This window comes from Sceloporus undulatus, chromosome 1, assembly GCF_019175285.1.
Source record: "Sceloporus undulatus isolate JIND9_A2432 ecotype Alabama chromosome 1, SceUnd_v1.1, whole genome shotgun sequence".
In the NCBI taxonomy this organism is placed as follows: Eukaryota; Metazoa; Chordata; class Lepidosauria; order Squamata; family Phrynosomatidae; genus Sceloporus; species Sceloporus undulatus.
This window is the reverse complement of record NC_056522.1, coordinates 375,246,276-375,273,669: the sequence shown is the minus strand read 5'-3', so window position 1 is coordinate 375,273,669 and position 27,394 is coordinate 375,246,276. Positions and strand designations below refer to the sequence as shown.

The following is a 27,394-nucleotide window of genomic DNA, read 5'->3' as shown; positions in this document are numbered from 1 at the left end:
CTTTCTTAAGGAGCAAGGATGGACAACTTGTGGCCCTCTAGTTGTTGCTGGGACTACAGCTCCCATAATTTCTCAGCACTAACCGTGCTGGACAAAGCTGATGTGAGTTACAGTTCATGAGCATTTGAAGAAGCACAAGTTGTCCATACTCATTTAGAGCTACAGTAGTAAGAATGAAAATACCTTGTGGTAAGTAAGAAGCTAGGTGCTAGTACAAATATGGTGGATAGTTCTTGAAGTGTTCTGAGTTGTAAAGTGGTGCAACTCAGGTTTCACTCAGCTAAGGGAGAGGAGGAGGTGAGCCATACAAATTGTATCTGGAGAGAAGTGCCAGTTTTAAATTAAAATCCTTTATTTGTCCCAAATACAATTCACAACTTATACATAGTGGGGGAGATGGTCAGTCTGTGCAAAATAAGGATGGCCTTCCTTTAAACTTACTAAGCTGTCTAGAATGGGTCTTTTTCTCCAAAGGGTGACTGGAGGTCAGGTCTTCTCAAATGTAGAGTGACTCAAACCATTTTACAAAATGATAGATTGAATTCTTAACACACAACATAGTAAGGCAAAGTTGAATTCTGAAGATTTTTCTCTCAATAGAAGGAAGCATTTTTTCCATGAGCCATCTAGGGTCACTTTTATGCTTTGCTCATATATATATATATATATTATTATTATATACCAATGCTGTCATTGCTGAACTGCCAAAAAAGAAGTGATTTGCTTTACATATTGCACTGACAGACAGAAGTACACACTGTGTAACTGCTGAAGAAGGATGTTGGTTTTAATAAGCCCATATAGCCTGTTTTTAAAAGGGGGAATGTTTCAATCCAGACTTTGGATACTCTTCTGCCAAAAAAGAAATAGGAAAAAAATAAAATAAAACTGCAAGGATATTGGCTCATGTAAAACTTTAGAAGAAACCAAGGAGGAGGAAAGCACTTAGTGGTACACTTGGAAACTTGCTTTCAAGATAAAAACTGATGAATGGAGCATTGTTAGAACATGAAAGCAAAGCAACATGAATCCAAATTAACACTAGGTTGTTCCAACTGCTTTCAAATAATGGTTCTTTACTATTCTAGCAATAATTTTGATTAAATAAAAATCAATCCAATTTACATTAATGTTTTTTTTGTTTTGTTTTAAAAAAGATCCCTCACTCTTTTTAAAGGAAAAAGTGCATCAGACTCCCTTTAGCAGCTACTCATGTTCTTTTCTTTTAAAAAAAGCTATCTTATAATTCTTGCTAGAAGAGAAGGGCTTTGTAAGACCTCACATGGGAGAAGTATCCAAATTATAAATGAAATAATTTATTATTATCAAATCCAGAATTTAAATAAAAGCCATTCTTGCAAAGACAAAAAAATCAAGAAAAGAAAAGCATGCACTCAAAAATTAGCGGTGGAGACAAATATACGTATCTATACAGGCACTGGCAGACGCAATTTAATTGTTACCGTTACTCGATGTAACACACACCCCACCCTACAATACATTTTTTCATCCACTAATCACTGAGGTACCAATATTTAAGAATGGAAAGTTCAATATTGAAAAATAAAACCTAAAGTTGAAGCTGTTTTCATTTTCCCCAGAAAAAAACTATGGTGAATTTTGTATGAAATGTTAGTATACTTATAGAATTTTACAATCTACATTGGCTTTTCTCTCTCTCTTGAACCAAAAGAAAGTTGTGTTCCACATACACAGGTTCTTAGATCAAATGTTCACCTTTTATATAACAGGAGTCAGTAGACTTGCAAATGAAAAGATAGTATCTTGGCTACCTACTGGCACATCTTCTTGGTTACCAAGAGGATCTGAAGTCTGAAACCTGTCATAAATTCAGAACAAGATGCGCCATGCCACACAGTGCAACGATTTAGGTGCGACGGTCGATGAGACACTCACAGAGAAGAGCTGCATGGAAGTTAAGTCCACTTGCAAAGCAATTCCACATAAATTGCATTGCATGCAAAGGACACCGCTGCCATGTCGGCTGGGAAGAAGGGTTCTCCTATTAACGCAGCCACAGTTTAAGACGCAGTGCATCAACTCCGTTTAAATAGTATCTGAACAGCCTCTTGTCTCGTACAAAGCCAAGGTTTTCATAAAGTTTCAATGCAGACTTGTTTGTGATCTCCGTTTCCAAGACAACCTATAAAAGAAGATATATTTATGAAAAACAGTTGCATTCCTGTGGGACTTCTACAAAGATCAAAATCCAAGCTAGTTTGCAAGAACCTATGAAGTCATCGAAATGATTCATACCGAAGCAACAACCAACTTTGGTTGTGAAGGAGAGACTATATTACAGTTCAGTTCCCCATCTTCACAAACAAAACCTTGTGCAGGGGAAGGTCACTATGAGTGTTGGGGCCTGGGGGAGGCATACATCAACAATCCCCCCCTCCGTTCTAGATACACCAGGTCACCAGAGCTATCTCCAACCCCAAGAAAGTCAGTACCCAGCAGAGGCCCCATCCCTATGGCTTAGACCATGTCCTCAGGGACAGCACATGGCCAAAGCCAAACAACCTCCACACAAAAACCTTAAAAAAACCCAAAAAACCACAGAGTGAAGCATATCCCGCACAACACAGCTCACCTTCTGCTCTCTCCTAAGAGGCTGAGCTCCAAGGAGTGAGGATGCAGTGATATAGAACTAGTGGCTGCTAACACCGCCCCCCAAACAAGCAGGTGACTCAGTAAAAATCCCATCTTATACCTGTGACGGAAGGATGGGGGAAGAGTAGGAATAGGTACACACCTGTTCCTACTCTTCCCCCACTCTCCCATGCCTTTAGCTGCCTCTCTGGAGACAGGTAAAGGTCTGAAAGGGCAGGGCAGGGTAGGAACAGGTGCATGCTTGTTCCTCTTCTTCCCCTCACCCTCCTGGAAGTCCTGTCCTCAGAAGGCAAAGTCCTGCCCCCCATAAGTCATGTCCCTCCAGATGTCCTGCCCCCTGGCACCAGGTAACACTGGGTGTGGGAACCCCTTTGAGTTTGGGCACTTGGTCTCTAAAAGGTCTGCCATCACTGTCTTATACCATGGGTTCAGGGAGTAAATATAGACTCTTTTAAATATAAAATTGTATGTGGTTTTGAATTTACTACAGTCTCCTGTTTTTGCATTATAAGTGAACACCATGAGTCACACTTACACCGCATTTTGATGCAGATTGGGTATTGACCTAGCCCGCAAGATGCCCTTCAGCCATCCATGTTCTAAAATATCAGTGGGACTCATCTTTGTAAACACAGGTTCACAAATCTAGGCTGGCCTTGGTGGGCAGCCATTATTCATGTGAAGCCAGATCTCTGTCACCATGCTGACTTTTGGAGGCACTCTAACACAGGGAGAAATCTTGCTGCTTCCAAATACCTTAAAAAAACCAAGACAATATGAATGACTGGTCCCAGCTTGTGTCTCACTTTGGGTAGCAGCAGGTGGTTACCAAACTGAAAATACATCATTGCACAAGCAGCAGCATCTGAGGTCCCTTCTCCACAAAGTGTGCATGTATTAATGGTATTCAGTACCATCAACCTAGTCTACATTCTTGTTAGTACCTACACTAACTTCTTGCCATCACTCTGTCAATGCAGTCCATAGCACCACTGCTTCCATGTGCAATTCATCAAATGACTGATGGCTTAAGCTGCAACAAGTAATACTGTGAACAACACCTATGATGATGATAATTAAAAGGACAAATACTATGTACACATATTAAAACAATCCACATTTAAAATTCATCATTTAAAAACCATCTGGATAAGCCTGTCTGTTGTGTGCCTTCAAGCTGTTCCTGACTTATGGCGACCTTAAGGCGAACCTATCACAGGGTTTTCTAGACAAGTTTCTTCAGAGAGGGTTGGCCATTACCATTGCTGACGAGATCCATCAGATTACCACCTTGGAAACCTTTAAGAAGGCTATTAAGACGGATCTCTTCCGGCAGGCCTTTCCAGACTAGGTCCACCTCTATTATCCTGCCTCCCCACTTCCTCTTCTCTCCCCTTTTCTCCATCCCTTTCTCCATCCTATCTGATCCCCGCTATTCATTTCTTTCTTTCTTTTACAAATCTTCCATTAATTTTAACAGTGATTTTATACTACTGTTTTAATATTTGTCTGGTTTAATCTCTTTTTAGTATTACTATGTTTTTATACTGGGGGGGGGATAGGGGTTTTAGAATTTTAACTGTATCCTCTTTTATTGTTGTAATCCGCTTGGATTCCAAGTGATTAAGCAGAATATAAATTATTATTATTATTATTCTCTAAACCTGAAAGACTGTGAGTTGCCCAAAGTCACCCACTGGGTTTTTCATGGCTGAGTGGGGATTCGAACCCTGCTCTGCAAAGTCATAATCCAATGCTCAAACCACTGGACCACACTGGTTTTAGGCCTACTCTGTATTCTTAGGATGGGGCAAACTAATCAATCAAACCTCACTTGTGAAAAACACACTGCAGAAATAATCCAGTTTGAGACCGCTTTAACTGTCCTTGACCAATGCTAGGGAATTCTGGGAACCAATTTTGTGAGACATTTAGCCAACTCTGGTATCACAATAAACTACAATTCCCAGGATTCCCTAGCACTGATCCAGGGCAGTTAAAGCAGTCTCAAACTGGATTATTTCTGCAATGTGTTTTGGACCACGAACATATTTTTCCCCCAGTGATATTTATGCAATCAGTGTCTCTGTCAGGATTCCTTTCCATTCATTTAAGCCTTCAGCTGTGTTTTGATACCTAAAAGACACTGAAAGCTGGTATTTTGTCACATCACTACATCAGGTAGGGGCTGAATGTATGGACCAGCATGACAGCTATCAGCATGATGCAGTAGTTTAAACATTGGACTAGACTATGGAAACCAGGATTTCAATCCATGCTAGGCCATGGAAACCCACTGGATGACCTTGGGCACGTCACATTCTCTCAGTCTCAGAAGAAGGCAAAATCAAACTACCTCTGAACAAATCTTGCCAAGAAAACCCAGTGAGAAGGTCACCATAAGTCAGAAGTGACCTGAAGGAACACAACTGCTGTGTAAAGGCCTGTCTTGTAAGCACAAAATAGCAGGAGAAACAAATCAAACACCAGAGATAATTTGCAATCACCTGTCTTGCCAAACACCCCAAACCTTTCAATGGAGGCAGTTCACATATTTGTCTGTGAATCAAGCTGCTCAGCGACAAGGAGTACATACACATGCGTGGCTCAGGCCTAAATATAACTGGTTTTAAAAATGTAACAAGGCAAGAGGAAGTATGCTGAATGATCATATTTCAGCCTTCTAGCTCACTCCGTCCCAGAGTCTAATAATAGGTGCAAGCTTGAACATATTAATCTAAACAATCCAATATGTTATGAAATGTAAGAAGGGCTTCTACAGAGAAGAGCTCAATTTAAAACAATTCCTTTGATACAACTTGACTTTAACTCTTATTCGAGATCATCTATGCTGGCTGGGAGCCAGCCTCTTGTGTTGGCTTGTGCTAAGCCACATTCACTGACAAATTACCTCCGGAGAGCTTCATTTATTTACTTATCTAACTTTTATCCCTCTTTTCTCCTGAAATAGGGCCCAAGGTGACATACAGCAAAGCAAGATGGAGCTAAACAAGTGATACATTTTAAAAAATATAATAAACAGGCTATCATTTTTTTTGAAAAATAAGTACTGTATATTATAATGACAGTAAGGGCATAGTGATTTGAGTGTTGGATGACGACTCTGGAGACCAGGGTTTGATTCCCAGCTGAGTCATGAAATTCACTGGGTGACCTTGGGCAAGTCACATACTCTCAGCCTCAGAGGAAGGCAATGACAAATCTGCTCTTAACAAATCTTGCTAAGAAAACTCCACCTTAGGGTTGCCATAAGTCAGAAATGACTTGAAGGCACAGAAATACAAAGGATAAAAATACAGTAGCCCCCAAAATGACTGTTTTGCACAACCAATTGCTTAATAAAAAAGGGCATCACTTGCCATTGAAAGGAGAGCAGAGCAAGGAGCCAGCCTAGCCTTTTGTGGAAGAAAGAGAACTCTACAGCCCAGGAACAGTTCCTAGGAAGGCCTTCTCACATGTCCTCAACAAATGGGAACAAGAAAAAATTCTGCCCTCCAACTGTAAAATCTGGGGAACATCATATAGTGATGCCAAGGCAACGTTGAGAGCCAGTGCAGCATAGTGTTTCGAGTGCTGGACTACGACTCTGGAGTCTGGAGTTCAATTCCCAACTCAGCCATGAAACCCACTGGCTGTTGTCAGGCAAGTCGCACTCTTTCAGCCTCAAGGGAAAGTAATGGGAAAAAACCTCTTCTGAACAAATCTTGCCAAGAAAACCCTATGACAGGTTTGCCTTAGAGTCACCATAAGTCAGAAATAAACGCACACAAATAACAACAACAAGACAGCTTCAGGTCTTACTGCTACAATAACAAGAAGCTGAGTTCTGGGTGCAGAGGATTATGTGTTGCCGTGCAATGAGCAAAGCAGCACTTGCTAGGCTTCAAGTATACCCTGAAAAAGCAAAAAGAGTGCGACACCAGGGCTCATGTGCTGGTCTCCATGGTCCTTAGTATCACAGAGTTGGAAGAGACCACAATGTCCATCCAGTCCAATTCTGTCATGCAGGAACTCTCAATCAAAGCATACACAACAAATGGCCATCCAGCCTCTGCTTAAAGACCTCCATGGAAGGAGACTCTATCACCCTCCGAGGGAGTGCATTCCATTGTCGAACAGCCCTTACTGTCAGGAAGTTCCTACTAATGTTGAGCTGGAATCACTTTTCCTGTAGCTTGCATCCATTGCTCCGGGTCCTGTTCTCTGGAGCAGCAGAAAACAAGCTTGCTCTCTTTTCAATATGACATCCCTTCAAATATTTAAACAGGGCCTCATATCACCTCTTAACCTTCTTTTCTTCAGGCTAAACATCCCCTTCAAGGCTTCAGAACATGGCTCAACAATGGGGGGGGGGGGGGGGCTCAATACTCTTGGATGGCAAGTTATGATGAGCAGTTGGTTGTACAAAACAGTCATTTTGGGGGAGATACGGTATTTTTATCCACTGTTGTTTAAAGCTGTTCATAGTGGAACAGATTGCTGAGAGGATGGTGAACTCTCCTTCTTCAGAGATCTTTAAACAGAGATTAGGTGTCCACTTCTCTGGAGTGCTTTAGTTGTATATTCCTCCAGGGAAGACAGTGGGACTAGGTATCCCTTGGTGCCTTTCCAAGTCTTGTGATTTATGACTAACTAGTGGAAGGGAAAAGGGGATGGAAGGACAGGAGAAGGAGAAAAAAAGATATGTAGAGTTTGGTCTCTTCAGTAATTAGTTAAAAAAGTCATGAAATTTTATGCCTAAAATACTGTTTTGCTATTTTTATTCTAGCTAGAATTGTTTTGTCCAAACCACGTTTAGTATCCATAATGGAATTTTGTTTATCAACTGAGAATAATTTGTATTATTATATTAATATGAAATCAAGCCTAATGCAGACTTAGCTTTGTTGTTGTGTGCCTTCAAGTTGTTGTTACACAGGGTTTCTTGACAAGGTTTGTTCAGAGGGAGGTTGTTTATGCCTTCCTCTGAGGCCAAGAAAGTGTGGCTTGCCAAAACTCATGCAGTGCGTTTCCAGGGCTGAGTAGGGACCTGAACCCTGATCATTAGACTCATAGTCCAACATTCAGATAAATACACAGATTTAGGTACCTATTGTTATTTTCTGGTGCATGGAAAGTAACTACCCATGATGGGGGGAAAGCCTCTTTAAGCTCCCCTTCCAAACCAATTATGTGCACTAGGAGCTTTTGAGACAATTACTATTTGATTTTTAGGCCAAAAATTATTTGTTGTGTGTGTTGGTTTTAAACTGGCAGGCGAGACCCTCCAAGGTAATAGGAGGAGCTGGTGTGCCTCCTGCATCTCTTGAAGTTGCCCACTCTATTCTAGGCCTTTGGAGGAAGGATTTCTTAACTGTATTGCTGTATTTAGTGTTGCCATCCCACATAACAGAAAACAGAGCACCAGTATTTGAACACATGCATGCTGTAAACACCTCTTCTACACTGACATTTGCCACAATCCCAATGACTTGGCATGTGCACACAATTGCTATCCTTTAAATAGATCTAAACCGACATTTTCAACTTCTGCTCCAGAATTATGCATGCTTTTGTGAGGTGGTTCATATAAGCTACAGATTTAACCTCTATAGGTTGAGTCTCCCTTATCCAAAATGCCTGGGACCAGAGGTGCTTTGGACTTCAGATAGATGGATACACTGCATCTTGGAATACCTGTATAAGTACACAATGAGATATCTTGGAGATTGGACTGAAGTCTAAACACAAAATTAATTTTATGTTTCATATACACCTTATACACATACAGGACAGAGGCTGTAATTTTATACAGTATTTCAAAAATAATTTTGTGCATGAAATGAACTTTATGTACACTGAATCATCAGAAAGCAAAGGTGTCACTATCTCAGCCACACATGAAAAAAGTTTTGTTTTTTGGAATACTTCAGATTTCCAGATAAGGGAGACTCAACCTGTTATCAACTTTTGATACTTGATGACTAGAAATAGATGCATAATACTAAATTGTTCATACTAAACTCCATACTAAAATTCTTTGTTCTATATTTTCAGGATAGAACAAGAAATATGTATTGAGGAAAACATTATGTGGGTCAATGAATGCTTCCAGCATCACCCACTGTATTCATCAAGCACTAATTCAGATCTACATTGCTCTGAAATTCTGGATATTTCTGCCAACAACATTAAGTTCTCAGGACATCTGCTCTTCAAGTAGTGATTCAATGTAGAAAGTCAAGCTTATTGACATCCTGAGTACTCTGAGATTCTCTTTTCTGGTTTTTCAGGAAAGCTTGTCAGCAAGCTTTTGACAAAACAAGACAAATGAAAGTAACGATATCTGAATAATTCTGTATAGGTTAATCTTAACAAGTTCCTATTTAGTGTGCTAAAGGTAAGCTTAAAATAAGTAACAGCATGATTTTTAAACATCACACCAATGAAGGAACTCTATGTTACACTTGAACTGGCAAGCCATAATTTGCAATCTGTCAACAAACCATATGGAAAATCCAGAATCTGAAATGGGCTTGAATGCCACAGTCTGAGATAACTATCACAGGATGTGACCACATGGTACTGATCATTCAGAGTTATGATAGTACTGCAATACCTGAAAGGCCACTTTATATCAAGGTAGGAGAACCATGAAAACAAAAGCGGAGATTATTCTACAGTCCATGGTTTGTACATCTGTACTCTTGAACTATGATCTGAGTTCTTAACAAATGACTAGCACAAACCATAGTTTTAGCGTAATATCTGAACTGAGACATATATTTTGGGATTCTTTTGGCCTATCATCTTGGTAGGAGTCAGTTTGCTGGGTTGAATACAGGCAATAAATCACGTAACAGCTTTCAGACAGTGCCATTCCCTGGAGCAGGAAAAAACAATTTTGCTCAGTCCACAGAACGGCATCCCTTCAAATGATACACCTGTTTAAATATTTGAAGGGATGTCATATTGAGAATAAGCTTGTTTTCTGCTGCTCCAAAGAATAGGACACAGAACAATGGATGCAAGCTACGGGAAAAGAGGTTCCACCTCAACATTAGGAAGAACGTAAGAGCTGTTCAGCAGTGGAACACATACATTTTAATAGTAAAACATACAAGCCTATGGGGAAAAGAGACATGATACGGTATTCTATTTATTTACAAAATAATCCATCCATCAGCAAATAATGATTCCTGGGCAGCATGTCATAGGCCAGCACTGTAGCACAGCAGAGAATTATCCAAGTGACCGGGATCAAGAAAAACTCATTAGGAGGTAGAATAACCTGGCTTTCCCAGTCAATCTCAATTCATGAGCAGGATCCTTAAGAAAAACGCTTCTTTAAGGTTGTTCAGTTCAAAGTTCTTTAGGGCTTTATGCATCATAACTAGTACCCTTCACTGGAATTAATAACAACTCATTTAGTACTAGTGATCTGTGGTGTCACACAGCTGAAGCTGCCAACACCTGGTTGGCTGCACTTTCCTCAAACTCCAGTTTTGTCAGGTGGATTCCAATGCAATTACTAGCTTATGTAGCAAGCTTTTCTTAGCTGCTTCCATATTTAAAAGACACTTAAATCTATTTCTCCGTCTACTGATACATACAGGGGAGAGAACAAAACTGTGGACCCTTGGCAGTCTGGCAATCTATGAATTGCCATGCCTCATATTATTCATAGCATTATAGAGATGGAAGAGACCACAAGGGCCATCCAGTCCAACCCCATTCTGCCATACAGGAACTCACAATCAAAGCACCCCTGACAGATGGCCATCCAGCCTCTGCTTAAAGACCTTTAAGGAAGGAGACTCTACCACTCTCCGAGGGAGTGTGTTCCACTGCTGAACAGCTCTTATGTTCCTCCTAATGTTGAGGTGGAACCTCAACATTAGCTTGCATCCATTGTTCTGTGTCCTATTCTCTGCCATAAAAATCCTGTGTGGGTTGCCACAAACTGGAAATGACTTGAAGGCACACAATAAGAATTACAACAGTCTCATCTGCAGTTGAAATGTTATGATAAATAATATTCTTTTGCAACTGAATCAACAGTAACAAAAAAGATGACCAGTATGATCCTTGATTTATTATTCTCCTTACAACAAATAGGGGTAGTAAGTAAATTAAATGAAACTGCATGATTCAGAATCAACATGCAAGTTTTGGATCCATTCAAACAGAATTGCTGCAGCTTCTTCAAAATATGTGTTCTTTTAAAACAAGGAGAGAAACTATCCTACAATCTTCTGAAGATTCAAAAAGAAATCCTAACCAGTATTGCACATACTGCTAGAAGGATTCCAGAACCTTTATCTAGAAAGATTCCTCTACATCCAGTATTTTAGAATCATAACAGAAGGATAACCATTGTCATTGCTAAACCTCACTATCATTTAATCTGAGTCAGATGGCACAACCCACTGGTAAATTATAAAATTACCTGTAGTAAATATAGCCAAATGACATCCTAGGACCAGACAAACCAAGGCATTTTCTAAGCTTTTCAGGTTATTAAATACTGCCGCATAAGAGACTGATATTGAGAAACAAAATGCTGGATTCCTGCTGTACTCAGGAGGGGATACTCAGTGAGGATAAAAGGAAGCAGTCCCTCTGTACTCAAAAACACAATACAATCTAGCATGCTGAGATACATATGTATGCTGTAAACCGCTTTGATCGTAGGAAAAGCAGTATACAAATAAATCATATTATTATTATTATTCACATGCTTGTCTAAAATCAGTGTTAAGCTAGTTTCAATGCTTTGCTAGGACACACATTAGAATCATAGAATAATAGAGTTGGAAGAGACTCCAAATCAAATCATCCCCGACAGATGACCATCTAGCCTCTGTTTAAAGACCTCCAAGGAAGGAGACTCCACTACACTCCGAGGGAGTGTGTTCCACTGTCGAACAGCCCTTACTGTTAGGAAGTTCTTCCTAATGTTGAGGTGGAATCTCTTTTCTTGTAGCTTGCATCCATTGCTCCGGGTCCTAGTCTCTGGGCCAAGTGAAAACAAGTCAGCTCCCTCCTCAGTATGGCATCCCTTCAAGTATTTAAACAGGGCTATCATATCACCTCTTAACCTTCTCTTCTCCAGGCTAAACATCCCCAGCTCCTTAAGTCGTTTCTCGTAGGACATGGTTTCTAGACCTTTCACCATTTTACTTGCCCTCCTTTGGACACGTTCCAGTTTTTCAACTTCCTTTTTGAATTGTAGAGCCCAGAACTAGACACAATATTCCAGGTGGGGCCAATCTGACTAATTAAAATTAAAAAGAACTTCTGTAGTTTCCCCAAAGGGAAACTAAGCCCTGTTACAGACTGCCAAAATAAAGCTGTTTCAGGTCTCTTTGGAGGTATGCTATTTAAATTATGCATGAGTCCTAAGAGTCCGGAGGTCACGCCAAAGCCACACTCCATTCCTACGCACTTCTCCTTTTGTGTCGTGTCTTTCTAGATTGTAAGCCTGAGGGCAGGGAACCGTCCAATTAAAAAGATTGCATGTACAGCGCTGTGTAAATTTACAGCGCTTTATAAATAAAGGTTAATAATAATAATAATAATAACAACAACAATAACAATAACAATAATAATAATAGACCCACCTCATCGCAGTCTCCTTCCACCATGGCATAAATAGCTTTCTTAACCAAATTTGTACCTGGAAGAAAGAATAAAAGCAACACATTTCAACTACAAGCACAAATCAATTCAGCACAAATAGCTCCTACTGCAAAGGCTATGATGCTATATAGCAAATGTGCATGACTTAAGCAAAAAAATATGTTTACTGTGGATATTGTGCATGACTCAGAAAATAGTCTTTACCTCAGAAGGGGAAAAACATATACATGCCTCTTAGCCTTCTGCATCAACCTGGAGTGGGCCATCATGTTCTTGTCTTACTTAGGATCTTTATTCAGTTTAAAACAAAAACAAACAAACAAGCAGGTCCACAAAAGGCTGTTACACCACCTGTTACATGATAATTAACTTTATGGCCAGAGAAACAGTGGGATGTAGAATGAGATACCAAAATTGTGCATATCATGACACTTAAGTCATCTTAGCATTTAAAGAACCCACTTCTATTGCTTTACTGTTTGCACTTTTAGAGCTTTCTACTGCACAGAAGAAAATGAAATATTACTGACACTCCCTTCTCACTCCCTGAATACTTTAGCGTGGTTAGTTATCTGTGCCCAGATTTTTTTTGTCTACCACATAAAATGCATCATAAAGAAAAGCAGCTAACTTAAGAGAACACATTGCCCATTAACAAGGCATTGTGTTAACTGCTATCAAGTCACTTTTGACCTATGGTGACCCTATGAATGAGAAGCCTCCAAAGCACTCTGTTATTAACAACCACGCTAAGTGCTTGAAACTCAGGGTTGTGATTTCTTTAAGTCTCGCCACCTGTAATGCAGTCTTCCTCTTTTTCTATTGCCTTCCACTTTATTGGGCATTATCATCTTTTCTAATAAGACATTTCATGATATGTCCAAGTAGAATGTCTCACTTTAGTTATAAACTACTAGGACATTGGGAAAAGAAAGAAGTTCTCCATGTCTTTAAACAAGACATAAAGAGGCCAGTTGTTTCTGAGGTAGGCAGAGCAAATGGAGACTTCACATTAAAGGACTTAGCATCACTGCAATATCATGTACTAAGAGGTCTGAAGCAGTGGCCTATGAATTCATTTGCTGCAACTGCAAGTGCCTCTCTACCAACCCTTGTGCCTGTTGAGTTCAAATCCACACGACACCACAGTATCACTGGAGGGGCCAACTCCTTTGTTCATGTGGGGTCAGAGTGAGTGACGAGGATCATTTTGGGTGGCAGTCAAGGTCAACCAGAACATGTGGACATCTAGTCTAACAATGCTGCTGGAATTTTCAATTTCTGTAAATAAGCCTACCAATCCTGATGTAAAATGTTATTGAAAATAAAGACTGGGAGAATAGCTCAATGCTGTCGCATGTGAAGTTAATAAATCATTCATAACAAAGGAGCAGCATTCAAAACTGAAAAACGAGCTATTGCTCCCATGACTTTGAATCTGTTGAGTCCAGTAAAATCCAGAGATCAGCAACTGGTAATCAGGTTGCATCTAGCTTCATAAGGAAGGCTATCTGCCCACAAAACATGTAGGTGAAGAAACCCGTTTTTTGTACCACAGCCATCAAGGTATATTGTGCCCCAAACTAGAGATATTCTCCAAAATACAGCCATAAAATTTGTAAGGTATTTTACAATGACATAATCTAAAAAGCCCCTGGGAACTATGATGACATGAAGCTATCATCTGGTGATGGACAACTGGTGGCCCCTCACACTCTTGGTTTCATCTTTATCAATGAAATGCTTGCTTCTATTTGGGATATAGTATTTTAGGAGTTAGAAGAGTTCTCCTTATTGAGACCCAGCATGACACAGTGGTTTGAGTGTTGGATTAGGACACTGGGTTACCAAGGTTCCAATCTCCACTCAGCCATGGAAACCTGCAGCTAACAAGGACAATGCGATTTTAGGCTCTATCAATAGAAGTATAGTGTCTAGATCAAGTGAAGTAATAGTGCCACTCTATTTTGCTTTGGTCAGGCCCCACCTGGAATACTGTGTCCAGTTCTGGGCACAATTTAAAAAGGATGTTGAGAAACTGGAGCGTGTCCAAAGGAGGGCGACTAAAATGGCGAAGGGTCTGGAAACCATGCCCTATGAGGAACGCCTTAGGGAGCTGGGGATGTTTAGCCTGGAGAAGAGAAGGTTAAGAGGTGATACGATAGCCCTGTTTAAATATTTGAAGGGATGTCATATTGAGGAGTGAGCTAGTTTGTTTTCTGCTGCTCCAAAGACTAGGACCCGGAGCAATGGATGCAAGCTACAGGAAAAGAGATTCCACCTCAACATTAGTAAGAACTTCCTGACAAAAAGGGCTGTTCGACTGTGGAACACTCTTCCTTGGGGTGTAGTGAAGTCTCCTTCCTTGGATGTCTTTAAACAGAGGCTGGATGGCCATCTGTCGGTGATGGTTTGATTGAGATTTCCTGCATGGCAGGGTGTTGGACTGGATGGCCCTTGCTATCTCTTTCCAACTGATTCTATGATTCTAACCCAATGGGTGATCTTGGACAAATCACATGCTCTCTGCCCCTGGGAAAGGGAACAGCAAACCTCCTCAGAACAAATTTTGCCAAGAAAATCCCTTAATAGGTTTGCATATAAGTTGCATATAATTTTCACCCATTATACGGCACTGTGTAAATAATAAAGATAATTATAGTGTGCATATTCTGCCTTTGTTCCATAAAAGAATTTAAAGCAGGTAAAGTTTTTATGCACTGAACAAAATCCATGTTTAGTGTGTCACGTACCTTCAGAACTTTCCTGAGAAATGGAGTGTTTCAGAAATCATGGAAAATGAAGAGTAACAAATCAGTTGCCCTCCAACTTTTATGTGTGCCATAATTATTCCAGAGTCAACTCAGCTGTCAAATTAAATTTGAAACTAATGTACAAGTGAAAGCAGCTATTTCGGAATAATGACTGGTGGGCAGCACATAAGTGGAGGGTGCTGCAAAGGTCATTAATGAGGATCAAAATAATCCATAACAAAAAAGCATTTTTGCTAATATGTTGTTAAAATAGCAACTGGTTGATTTATTACTTTCAGGTACACTTTAAAAAGTACACAATCACTATTCTTACCTATGCCTTTTCTTCTGTATTTGGAATCCACTGCTAACATGGCTATATAACCTCTGCGAAACATCTTTTTGTGCATATCCAACTTGCAGACGATGGCACCTACGCATTCGTCTCCTACCATTGCCTTAAAAAAAGAATCCAAACACATTTTTGTAGGTAAAAGGTAATATACAGTGCTACAAAACCCACAGTCTTATAAGTATATTTATGACAAGACTCCACACAGGAAATTGTTATACAGACAAATGTATCTCCTAGCAACAAATAGTTATAGATAGGGTTTTTCAAAGAAGGAATGTTATACGTATTGGCTTGGATTCTAAGTACCACAAACAAAAGGAAGCTTGCATGAAACTTCTCTGTTTCCTCCAGAGTTCTGTGCTGTCTCACCCACTCCACAGCATGTCATGAGGAACCCATTAAAACAGCAAGGATGGCTGCTGAGGGAGAGGGGACCTGCCCAGGACCACTGGAGTGAAGTCTGCACAAGATATTCCACTCAATTTTGCAGCCCTCTGCATCTCACCCCATGCTATTATATGTATTTTCCCTGACCACTCCAAGAAAGTGAGACACAGAAAAGTCTCCTTGTACAGTACAAGTTTCTTAGAATTCAACCCACTGGTTTCAAGCTTGTTTAACCCAGAATTCCTAAATTTAACAAAAGGAATACTTCTATAATTCAAATAAGGCATCAAATCAGTACAGGCTGAGTATCCCTTATCTGGAATCCCAAAATCCATAATACTTCAAAATCCAAGATACTCTAAAATCCCAAACTGCCCACATGGATGGCTGGGATAGGGGCACCTTTGCTTTCTGATGGCTCACTGTACACAAACTTTGCTTTATGCATAGAATTGCATAAAATTACCTTCAGGCTTTATGTAGATGTATGCAAAACATAAATGAATTTCATGTTAAGACTTGGGCTCAATCCCCAAGCTATCTCATTATGTATTCCAATATCTGAAAAACTCCAAAATCCAAAACATTTCTGGTTCCAAGCATTTCAGATAAGCGAGACTCAACCTGTACTATATTTTCATGCGCACCTTTCCATTTCATGAGAACCTACAAAAACTCCAAGTTTTGTACATAGTTTCTTATTTAATATGGAAGTATTATTTTAATTAATAACATGGTGGAATTATAGAAATCCTGCTGTCTTCTCATTATCTAACTAAAGTCAAAGAGAAGACTCCAGAGATTATTCTGGAACTAATAATAATAATAATAATAATAATAATAATAATAAACTTTATTTATATACCGCTCTTCCGGGACGATCAAAGCGGTTCACAGGATCTTTAAAAACATACACCATAAAAACACATATCACAACGTATCTATACAGTTAAATATCGGTAAAAGCCAAGCAGCATATAAAAAGAAACACATACATGGAATCTATCGGTCATAGGTAGCCATTTCTATCAGAGGAAACTTTCTCTATAAAGAGTTCAGAGGTTATGCTAACTGGAAGAGGTAGGTCTTTAAAGTCTTTTTAAAGGCATCCAATGTGGAGTTCATCTGAAGCTCTTATGGAAGTTTATTCCAGTATATTGGTGCAACCGATGTAAATGCTCTCTGGTGAGTTGCTGCCAATCTCACATTAGGATGTACTAGTAAATTTTTCCCTGATGTTCTGAGAGTGCAGGGCGGACTATATGGAGAGAGGCGTTCCCTCAAGTAACTTGGGCCCAAGCCATATAGGGCTTTATAGGTCATAACCAACACTTTGTATTGAGCCCGGAAACTAATAGGCAGCCAGTGTAAAGATCTTAATACCAGTGTTATACGGTCTGACCTGGAGGTTCCAGCGACCAATCTGGCTGCCGCATTTTGAACTAGCTGAAGCTTCCGAACCTGGTACAAAGGTAGCCCCATGTAGAGCGCATTACAGAAGTCCAAACGAGAGGTTACCAGTGCATGTACTACAGTTTCAAGGTCTTTTCGGTCCAGACAGGGACGCAGTTGGCGTATCAGCCAAAGCTGGTACCAAGCACTCCTGGCCATCGCATCCACTTGAGATGATAACTGCAGAGATGAATCCAGGAGTACTCTCAAACTGCGTACTTTGTCCTTTAGGGGAAGTGTGACCCTGTCCAAGACTGGGTGGCAAATTTCCCTGTCCGGACTTGGGGTACCTATCACGAGTACCCGTTTTCTCTGGATTCAGCTTGAGTTTGTTTTCCCTCATCCAGTCCATTACTGACCCCAGGCAGGCATCCAGAAGAGAGGTGTCATCCTTAGTCGCTGTATCAGTCGGAGACATGGAGAGATAGATCTGGGTATCATCAGTGTACTGATAACAATGAGCTCCATGTTTCCGGATGATCTGTCCCAGCGGCTTCATGTAAATGTTAAATAGCATGGGGGACAGAATGGTGCCTTGGGGGCCGCCAGATGTCAACTCTCTTTTATGAGAGCAGCTGTCCCCCCAGCCACACCATCTGGAATCTTCCCGAGAGGTAGGACCTGAACCACTGAAGCACAGTGCCCCCAATACCCAACCCTCTCAGGCGTTCCAGAAGGATACCATGGTCGATGGTATCAAAGGCCGCTGAGATGTCCAAAAGCACCAGCAGGGTCACACTTCCCCGTCAATGACCAGACGAAGATCATCAACTAAGGCGACCATGGCAGTCTCAACTCCGTATCCTGCTCTGAAGCCAGTTAGGGACTGAAGAAGAAGGGAAAATGATGTGTACTCTGAAACTAAAGTCATAGCCTACAATACAATTCAGCCAACTCTAAATTAATTGTTATGGATACATTAACATCTTTAAAAAATCTTTGTTAAATTCCCTTTTGACCAGTTCAGCCAATAATCACTCCTTCATGAATTCAGATATAGCTATAGCTAATCTGCTTTAGTGTCTTTGAGGTTTAAAAATGCCATTCAATGGAAAGTGGACCCAACTATGAAGTACTTCAGTGATACTAGCTGTGCTTTTGATATTTGTTTACAATAAACATTCACATTCATTTATGAAAAACATGTAACTTAAAATCTTGAGACTGGAAAGGAGAAAACTGCGAAAAGGGAAACATTTGCAAACATATATAAATATATAAACAATACATTATTTTGCACAATTGCATTATATAAACTGAAACATATGGAATGTAGAGAAATTTATCCCAAGGGTAGAAGGTCTGCTATAGACACTCTTTTCCTCTTGCATGCCATTCTGTACCTACATATCTGCTAGAATGTCCCTGAGCAAAACAACAACAGAGACGCCCCCAAAACAAAACACCCCCCAAAAACCCTGGATTTAGAATTCAATCTCATCATTATGTTTTCTTAATTCATATCTAGCACAATCGGTCTCTAAAAGTTGCAGATATAATAACTTAATCACCAACAGTAAGCTATGGAGAAGCTGAAAGAACTTTTATGTACAGAGCAGCTAAACTGCATTACGATGCAGCCTGATGCATTGTTAAAAAGATGTGAACAGTAAAAGTGCATGTTCTCTTGGTTGTAGGCTTTCTGGACCAGCACCAGAACCCAATAAGAATTAAGCACTCCTAGGCCCCATCAACCTCAAAAGTACCAGAGATATTGGGTGGAAAATTCTCTGATTTTATTTTAATTTTGTGGAAAAATTTCCACACTATATGGATCTATGTTCACCTATAGCTGCCTGGGTCACTGAACTGCATCTGTCACATCAAATAAGATACATATAGAATATGAAATCCTTGTTGTACTGTACTAAGGAGACAAGTATTGACAAATCCCAGTGCTCAAAGGAATAGACTAATGAACGAACACAATGCTAAGATGGTTTCTATTTCACAAAATATCCTACCTGTCACAGAATCTCCTACCTATCAATCAGTCACAAATACAGACAGTCAAGACAACATGCGGCAAGTTGCCTGTGCCCACAAATTCCCATGCGCTTTTAGTGAAATAAATGTTTCATGTGTTGTACTGAATCAGTTTCTTTCTCACCTTGAAATGGAACAAATGAAGGTGAAAGTACTACAGTTCTATTTCAGAAAAAAGCACATATAACAACTATGCCAATAAAATAATTTCAATTTAAAGCTTTGAATGTATTTGACATGTTAAATCATGCAGCTTTATTTAGACCACTTTAAATGTTCCTCATCCTACTTTTTCCAGAAAATGGCCTTCACTGAATAGGACAGAAAGAAGCAGGTATTTTTTTTAACTCTCTCACTGAAATCAATGTGGCATCTTTTTCTGACAAGCCTCTTGCAGGAAGAGTATTCCTGTAATGAGTCCAAGGGCACCCCACACGCAGCATACAATAGGCTCACTTGTCTTGCCAAATGACAGTGTTTGCTCAGCAGGGTGAACACAACTGGTTGTCTCATCTTTAAAATGCTTAGACTGGCATATAACATACACATTTTGTACCCTCACAGTGGCACAGCTGTTCCCTTATATTCTGTTCTTACTCCATGAGAATAAAAAGTTGTATGACTGGAAGGCAAACAGAGATGATTTTATTGTGCAGCAGATTTTGCCACACAATAAGTGATATTTGAAACTGCCATCTTTAATATTCTATCCATGCATAAAAAGCACAGTTGTTATCAAAATCCAGGATTCACTTATTTTTAAAGAAAACATTTCCTTATTGTTAAAGGGCCTACCAATTTATCAAGAACAGAAGCTAGGCCAAAATAGTAAAGGTAAGGCATCTAGATCTGAAAAGTACTTCAATAAGAATTTTAAGAAGCAAGCACCAAGTTATCCTGTTGGACTGGACTTAGGATGCAGCTACAAGGCATTTCTGAGTGGCATGGGGCATGTTCAAATATTATAACAAGCCAAAAATCTAAGGAATTCTCAATTGTGGGCAAATCTGTGTCATCTTGTAGGCAGGCTGGCTGGCTGTTCTGAGGTAAACAAACCACAAACCTTCTGTCCATGGCCTGTTTAGCATTTTGCTCGAACCTGGTTCAATCCAATACTCTGGCTTGTGTCTGCACTGACAGCAACAAGAACAACTCCAGGACAAACTCTATAATAGTGTCAACACATAACTGTGCAGATAAACAACTAAAAACAGATGCCGGAGCACACAATCTTGCAAACATGGATTCTCCTCTCTGTGTCTTATTTACACATGGATTTCTGCCTGCTCTCTTTGGAAACAAGAGATTACTATCTTTATCTTTGCAAAGGAAGCTAAATGCACAGAACTTTAATTTACTTGTAGAGGGTGTTTTCATATACCTGTGCCTAATTCATACTCCACACTGGCTCAGTTACAAACTACTGTTTATATATGCAATAGGCTTATACCTGCACCTTCTTCTCAGATGTAAAAATGCTTGCTTGCTCACACCTACCTATATGATCATTAAAATATTAAGAGGAAGGTTTTCTCTCACTCCCTCCACAGTCACAGGTCTGTTTGGTGGGGACATGGGAAGGGGCTGTCTCAGGGGCTGCTCCCAGGCTGTGGAACTGCCTTCCCTGACAGGAGGGAGGCTGGCCTCCTCTCTGCGCTCCTTCTGCCAGCAGATAAAGACCTTTTATTTAAACAGGCATTTGATAATTACTTGGTTGTTTCTTTCTTTTACTAGTTTTTCAATGAGCTCCTTATCTTTCAAATTTTAACTTAAGGTACTTATGTTCACAATTGGTTGTTTTACCATTAAGGAAAGAAATGGAAAGGTAGTACAAGGTAAAGGCGAGACTGGAGAAAAATTCCAAAGAACTGTAGACAGGACATATTGAATGGAGGATGAATGACAGAATGAATGAAGGGATAAAAGGTTTTTAAGTGAGGTGGAGTACGTGGGCTGTAGAATTGGGTTTATATGGAAGATGAAGAAAAGAATGACTGAAGAACGGAATGGAAAACAAACACATGGAAAATCATCTACAAGGAAGACTGTAATATAAATATAAGAAATTAATAGTGCAAAGCTGGATGTCTAGTAATTGATTGCATTTGTATATGTACTCTTTATATATTCTTTATATTCAAATTACCTAAAAACTCTAATATATATAATTACTTGGTTGTGCAGGAAAGACTTTTTATGGGGAGGGGTTGCTGTATTTTTATCTCTGTTGCTCTTTTTAAATGTTATGATTTTTTAAAAACAGTTTTCTGATTGCTCTTAAAATTATATTTAAATTTTTAAAACTCTGATCTTGTTTTTAGCCTTATTGTAAGATGTGTTGGGTCCCACGTCAGGAGGAAGGTGGAATACAAATTAAATATATATTAATACATTGCTTGGAAGCTGCTGCAAGTAGCATTAGACACTGTTTGCTGTGACATATAAAACAGAAACTGGGGAGGGGGGAAAGGCGAATCCACCAAAGGAGAGGGAGACAGGAGAATGTAACCAAACTGGAACTTTATAGAACTACTAACAACATTTTGATTCTCAGTTGAATGCAGTCTCATTCAGGCAATTTCAAAGTTTATATTTATTTACTCCCAGAAAAAAAATGCCCAGCCTTTACAAGGATCCATATTACTAGACCTATGAATTCAAATAAGAGAGAATCATGGCATATACCAGTCATTTAAAATTTTGAGCAAGGAGTTTAGTTAATTCAGAGAAGTGAAGTACTTCTTCTCGGCATTTTATCATGATGCTGGCTGCTATCAAGAAGGCACTAGACAGATATTAATTCTGTTTGAGGCTAACTACTGAGTTGTATTAAACATCTTGAAGCACTGTCAGTTTGACTCTGAAGAGCAGAAGTCATCTAGATTTAGGAAGAACCTCTTCACTATTAGAGGTGATGAGACACCCTAAGAAACAGTGCTAGAACCCCTTCAGTACCAGTTTGCCTTTGTGCAGTTTTCTGGACAATCAACCTTGCAAATAAGTACTTAGAAGCAAGCCTCACAAGTGCCAGAAGCTGTGCCAAATAACGATACTGGCTGACTCAAGCTGAAATGCTTCATCACTTTTCTTAAAAGCAGATGTCTGTGAACATCCTGAGCCCTTATGTAGCATGAAGTCAGCAATATACTAAAACATGATGTTCAGTTTTGTTGCTGAGTTTTTAAAGTCACATGTGCAATAAATGAAGTTATTCAAGATCTGCTGCTGTAACCAAGGATTGTGTGATTCCAAAAGAGAATCACACAAAAGAGATACCAAAAGAAAAAAGTGATGAGCACTTATCAGTGTTGTGAACTGATACACCTGGAAGATTTCTCAAGCCATCATGTATTCCTGATACAATCAACCATCCACACTTGTCTATCAGTGGGAGTCCTGCCAGTGTCTGTACACATTTCAAACCCTTAAAAAGCTCTGACTTACCAGTGGCTCATAAACATCACATCAGCTGGAACAAAATCCATAGGGGATTCTCTTTCTCTTGGAAAGATCATGGGAAGAGCTTACTTGACTCTCACAAAGTTTGCTCCAAATGCATCATGTTATAGCAGTGGTTCCCAAACACTGGTCCTCCCCCACCAGTCTGGCCAACAGCCAGGAACTCTGGGAGCTGACGTTCAAAACACCTGATGGACCAAAGTTTGGGAACCACTGTGTTAAACGTACAACCAAACAAGACACTAGCACATAGCAATCCCACATTAGAGAACAAACCAATGCATCCAATTATTATAAACTCCATGCTTCCTTTTCACATTGAAATATATTAGGAGAAATTGCTTTCCACTGAACACTGTCTATTTCTACTTTTCTGTAGCTCATCTTTCATAACAGCATAGCTTTAATCCTGAAGTTTTGTATATGCTTCCATTAAGTTAAACATGAGAAGGACTGGCAAATTCAAGGTATATATGCAGACCACTATCCAGTCTGACTGTTAGTATGTAGTAAAATGAAATACTATCCCTTAGGGATAAACAAGTTTAACATACATAGTATGGCAAAATCATTTGATTAGGCTTGCAGGTCCCCCTTCCTCCTCTCTTATCTCACTACCCTCTCTTTAAAGTTACACTTCAAAGAAAAATCCCCCCCAGGCTATACTCACTGAGCTACCTGGATGGACCAAGTGGAGCTATGTGTGTTACAGAAAAACCTGACAAACCCATCAAGAGTGCCATTTGCTGCTATTTCTACTTCCACTTCCTGAAACATTCCTCAGCCTTAATACTGTGTCAGTTTTCACACACCATGAAATAAGAATCCTTAAAAAGGAAAACCAAAAGTGAAAGAACTCACACAATAAAGAATCATGCTTAAAATGAAGACTAGGATGTGTTACAGACGGGCGCAAGAGGCGCCGTCATCGCGCCGCGATTACGCGTGAGGGGCGGCGCTTCCGGAAGCGCCTTGCCCCTCGCGCATAATTGATACGTCAAAATGGCAGCGCCCTATACAGATGGGCGCCGCCATCTTGACGTAGCAGACGCTCTGCGTCCGAACGTCCCAACCCAGAAGAGACGTTGCGAGTGTGCGCTTTGGCACTTGCGACGTCTCTTCCGGGTTGCCGAAAGGAGCGCGATTTCCGCGCTCCTTTTTTGCAGCGCGGAGGAGTCGCACGGTTTGGCTGCTGCGGCTCCTCCGCGCTGCAACCGGCAGCGGCCCAAGACTGCCCCTTTTGGGCGGTCTGTAACGGGCCTAAGAAAGGAACAAAATGTTCAGACCTTTAAAAATATGAGTAACTGAACAAATTTCATTTGGGAGAGTAAGAACTTATTACAACGCAGAAGACTGCACAGTGACCAAGACAACTGTACATAAATGGTTCTGTGAATACTATGAAACTCCAGTTTTAGAGGTTCTAACCATTTTAAATGCTTTTAAGCCATAACGCTGGTTGATATTAACCCTAGGATGCAAGAAAATGGGACTAGACAATGTATAGATTAAAATGTTACTACAGTACTACAGGAGAATCTACTTTATGTATAGGAGTGCAAATCCATGTCACAGGTAGCATCTCTTTTATACTGTACTTCTATTTCTCATTTTTACTAAGCTAAAGTTGGGTGAGAAAATACTAAAAAGCAAACCAAAAGAACGTAGTAATGAGTATTAAGGAACAACCATCTGAACAGCCCAAAAACATTTTAAAAATCAGTACCGCTACGTGTGACTGAATGCCTTGTAACCTGAGAGTTAAAGCAGGCAGAGGAAACTTATTTCCTATTGCATGAGCTCCCACTACAAACATGAAAGCTTTTCAGCTACACAGAACTCCTGTGTTTTAAATTAAACAGAAGGGAAAGATTTACAATCTTATGCCAAATCAGTTGAACCATATGGTTGTATTTTAAGTCTTGTAAGCCGCTTTGATTGTTTTTAACAAAAAGCGGGATATAAATAAAACCTTTAGTATTTATTTATTTATTTAAGCCTTTGGCATTTCATTTACCTTTTTTTAAAAAGTGACCAACACTTTTCATTAATCCTTTAAAAAGTGACCCAACAAGTGAGGTCCAAAACAGACTGCAGAAATAACCCAGTCTGAGCTCAATGCGAAGGAATTTTGGGAACTGTAGTTCTGTGAGACATTTAGCCTTCTCTGTCAGAGAGAGCTCTGGGGCCACAATAAACTACTTTCCAGGATTTCCTAGCACTGAGTCTCAAACTGGATTATTTCTACAGTGTGTTTTAGACCTTAGTGTATGTCTTCCTCTGCAACCTTACTTTTGACCCTACCCACAATTCCCCAACCTATAACCATCAAATCCCCCCCGCCCCCGGCTTCTCAACCCACCACTACATATTGATTTTTAAAATAATTTTTTTAATTTTCCCTTTTATTTTTACACGACAGAAATTAGGCCAGGTCAAATCCTCTGCTCTGGAATGTACAAAACCCCGCAATGGCTCCTGATTCAAGCTGTTACTCCAAATAAGAAGATATAATGCAGAGACAGTAAAAAGGGAAACACAGAGGTAACAGTTTGATTGATGGGTACCCACAAGGGATGGAGAAATGTGTATTTGGTGTCCAATGAGTGTAAAGGGGCGTATATGTTTAACTTATGTACACTCATCCCTCTATATTTGCAGCTTTGATATTTGCGGCTTTGATTATTCGCAGATTTGATTTATATGTTCTCTCTAGGAATATCTAGGTCCTTCAGTGCAACTCTATGGTCAACTTAAACTAAAAGTTGCACTGAAAAGCCAAGAGATGCCAAGAGAGAATACTCTACTAAGCATTTGTAGCTCCTCCAGTGCAACTCTATGGTCAGTGTCTGTCGGATGTTAACCACAGAGTTGAACTGGAGGATTTAGAGATTCCTAGAGAGGTGTCCTCTCAGAGAAAAACATGATTTGAGGTTTTTCCATATTCATGGGAGTCTTGTGCCCCTAACCCTAGTGAATATGGAGGGACAAGTGTATATCCAATGAATGTAATTTGTAGTTTTCTTCATTCAAAGTACTATAAAAGACTGGGTCACTTGTAAATCAGGGCTCCAGGGTTTGGATGCTTTCTTCTGGAGACTGCTGCAGCAAATAAACTCCGTTTCCTTTTCAATCGTGCTCCTGGGTCTCCCTGGTTCTAAAAGAAACCTGCTACACTTCCACTCTATAAACCTTTGCACAGAGACCGCCACCATTGCACCATACTTTTGCCAAGGGCTCCTATCCACCACCCCCAGACTTACCAAAAAGCAAAGCTGAGGCCAGTTGTGGATAAAATACCTATATGTGTAAATGGAGTAGGGTTCGGACAGATCTTTGGTGATCAGTCTCATGATATCTGGCATCTGCAGCTCGGACTCGTAGCGGACGTATCCTATCGTGGGGTCCTCCGACTCCTCCTCTTCCGTCCGTTGGCGTTGCTGCTGCTGCTGCCTCCGCCGCCGCTGCTGCCGCGGGGGCCAGGAAGAGTCTACGGGGGCACCTGCGGCGCAGGGCTTCAAGCTGCAAGCGGAGGCCAAAGACCTGGAGAGGAGGATCAGAGACTCCTCTTCCTCCTCATCACCTTCTTCCTCCTCCTCAGCTCCTCCATCCAGCCCATTCCTGTCCCCGGCCGAGGGGTCAGAGGGGGCCTCCATGTGGTGCTGGTGGGGCTGAGCAGTCCTTCCCTGATGGAGGGAGACCCGGTGGTGGTTGCTGAGGGAGGGAGGTGGCAGAGGCTGCTCCTGGCCCCTTCCTTCCTGCTCCTCTTCCTCCTCCTCTTGAGGGGGCTCCTGCCCGTGTCCCATTGCCTTGCCAGGGAAGGTGGTGTTGCTGGGAGGAGGGCACTGCTTCTGGTTGCTGCTGCTGCTGCTGTTTTGGCTCAAGGCCTGGCCCTTTTTGAGGGAGCCCCGCAAGTGGGGCCCCGTGGCGAGGATGAGGCCGTTGAGCTGGTGGTTGCGGCGGTGGGGGCGGCGGAGGCAGCCTTCATCCCCGGCCTCCTCTTCCTCCAAGGGCCTCCCTCCTCCAACTCTTCTTCCTTCTTCCTCCTCTTCCTCCTCTTCTTCCTCTCCTGGGAAAGGGGAGAGCAGAGAGGCGTTGGTGGCGGCTCCTGGCGGGGCGAGGAGGCTGCTAGGCCCCGGCGGTACCTCGGCCATGTCCTGCCAGAGACACAGAAGAGAAGAAGGGAAGCGTGAGAGAGGGGCGAGAGCCACAGCCAGGACCACAGCCACCCCCCTCCGACCCCGAGCCCCGCTTCTCAATCCTCTCCCCAGCCTTATTTTCGCCCCAAAGGCACCCGGCTTTCCTCCGTCCTCCTCCTCCTCCTCACCCCGAAGTCCCCTCAGCCCTGGCCCGCTCGCCGTCTCCGCTCCGCCTCATCCAGCGGCCGTAAAGCGAGGCCGGGTTTCCTGTCAGGCCCAAAGCCGTTCCCACAAGGCGAGAATGGGGGAGAAAGTCTGCGACGTTTTACGACACTTCGCTTCGCGCTTTACGGCCGGCGCTCTAAGAGACGAGAGAAGGGAAGGAAGGAGGAGAAAGGGGAGGGGAAGGGGCGTGGCTTCGTTCCTTTCGCTCCTCTTATCTCCCTCCCTCAACGTTGGCAGAGCACAATAATTTGCGACATTTTCGCTTCACGCTTTACGGCCCCCCTTGAGGAAAGGGCTCTGAGGAGGAATGAGAGGAGGGGGCGTGGCTTCGGCCCTCTCGCTCCTCTTGTCTCCCTCCCTCG

At 41.2% G+C, this 27,394-nt stretch overlaps 1 protein-coding gene across 1 annotated transcript; it reads right to left on the bottom strand.

The window, feature by feature from the left end:
* Window positions 1–328: 328 nt before the first annotated feature.
* On the bottom strand, window positions 329–27,237 carry NAA30 (N-alpha-acetyltransferase 30, NatC catalytic subunit). The gene is made up of 5 exons (XM_042470659.1): window positions 26,996–27,237; window positions 25,932–26,825; window positions 15,364–15,487; window positions 12,258–12,313; window positions 329–2,164 (listed from the first exon to the last, which is right to left on the bottom strand). Exons 2-5 carry the CDS (start codon window positions 26,820–26,822, stop codon window positions 2,027–2,029), a joined length of 1,209 nt encoding a protein of 402 aa, XP_042326593.1. The 5' UTR covers window positions 26,823–26,825; window positions 26,996–27,237; the 3' UTR covers window positions 329–2,026.
* Between the last annotated feature and the right edge of the window lie 157 nt (window positions 27,238–27,394).

Coding starts and splice junctions, on each gene's coding strand:
- NAA30 (XM_042470659.1), bottom strand. CDS start 26,822: ATGGCCGAGGTACCGCCGGGGCCTAGCAGCCTCCTCGCCCCGCCAGGA. Junction 15,488..25,931: donor GGCCTCAGCTTTGCTTTTTG/GTAAGTCTGGGG, acceptor TCTTTTTTTAAG/GCAATGGTAGGAGACGAATG. Junction 2,165..12,257: donor TGGAAGGAGACTGCGATGAG/GTGGGTCTATTA, acceptor CTTCTTTTATAG/GTTGTCTTGGAAACGGAGAT.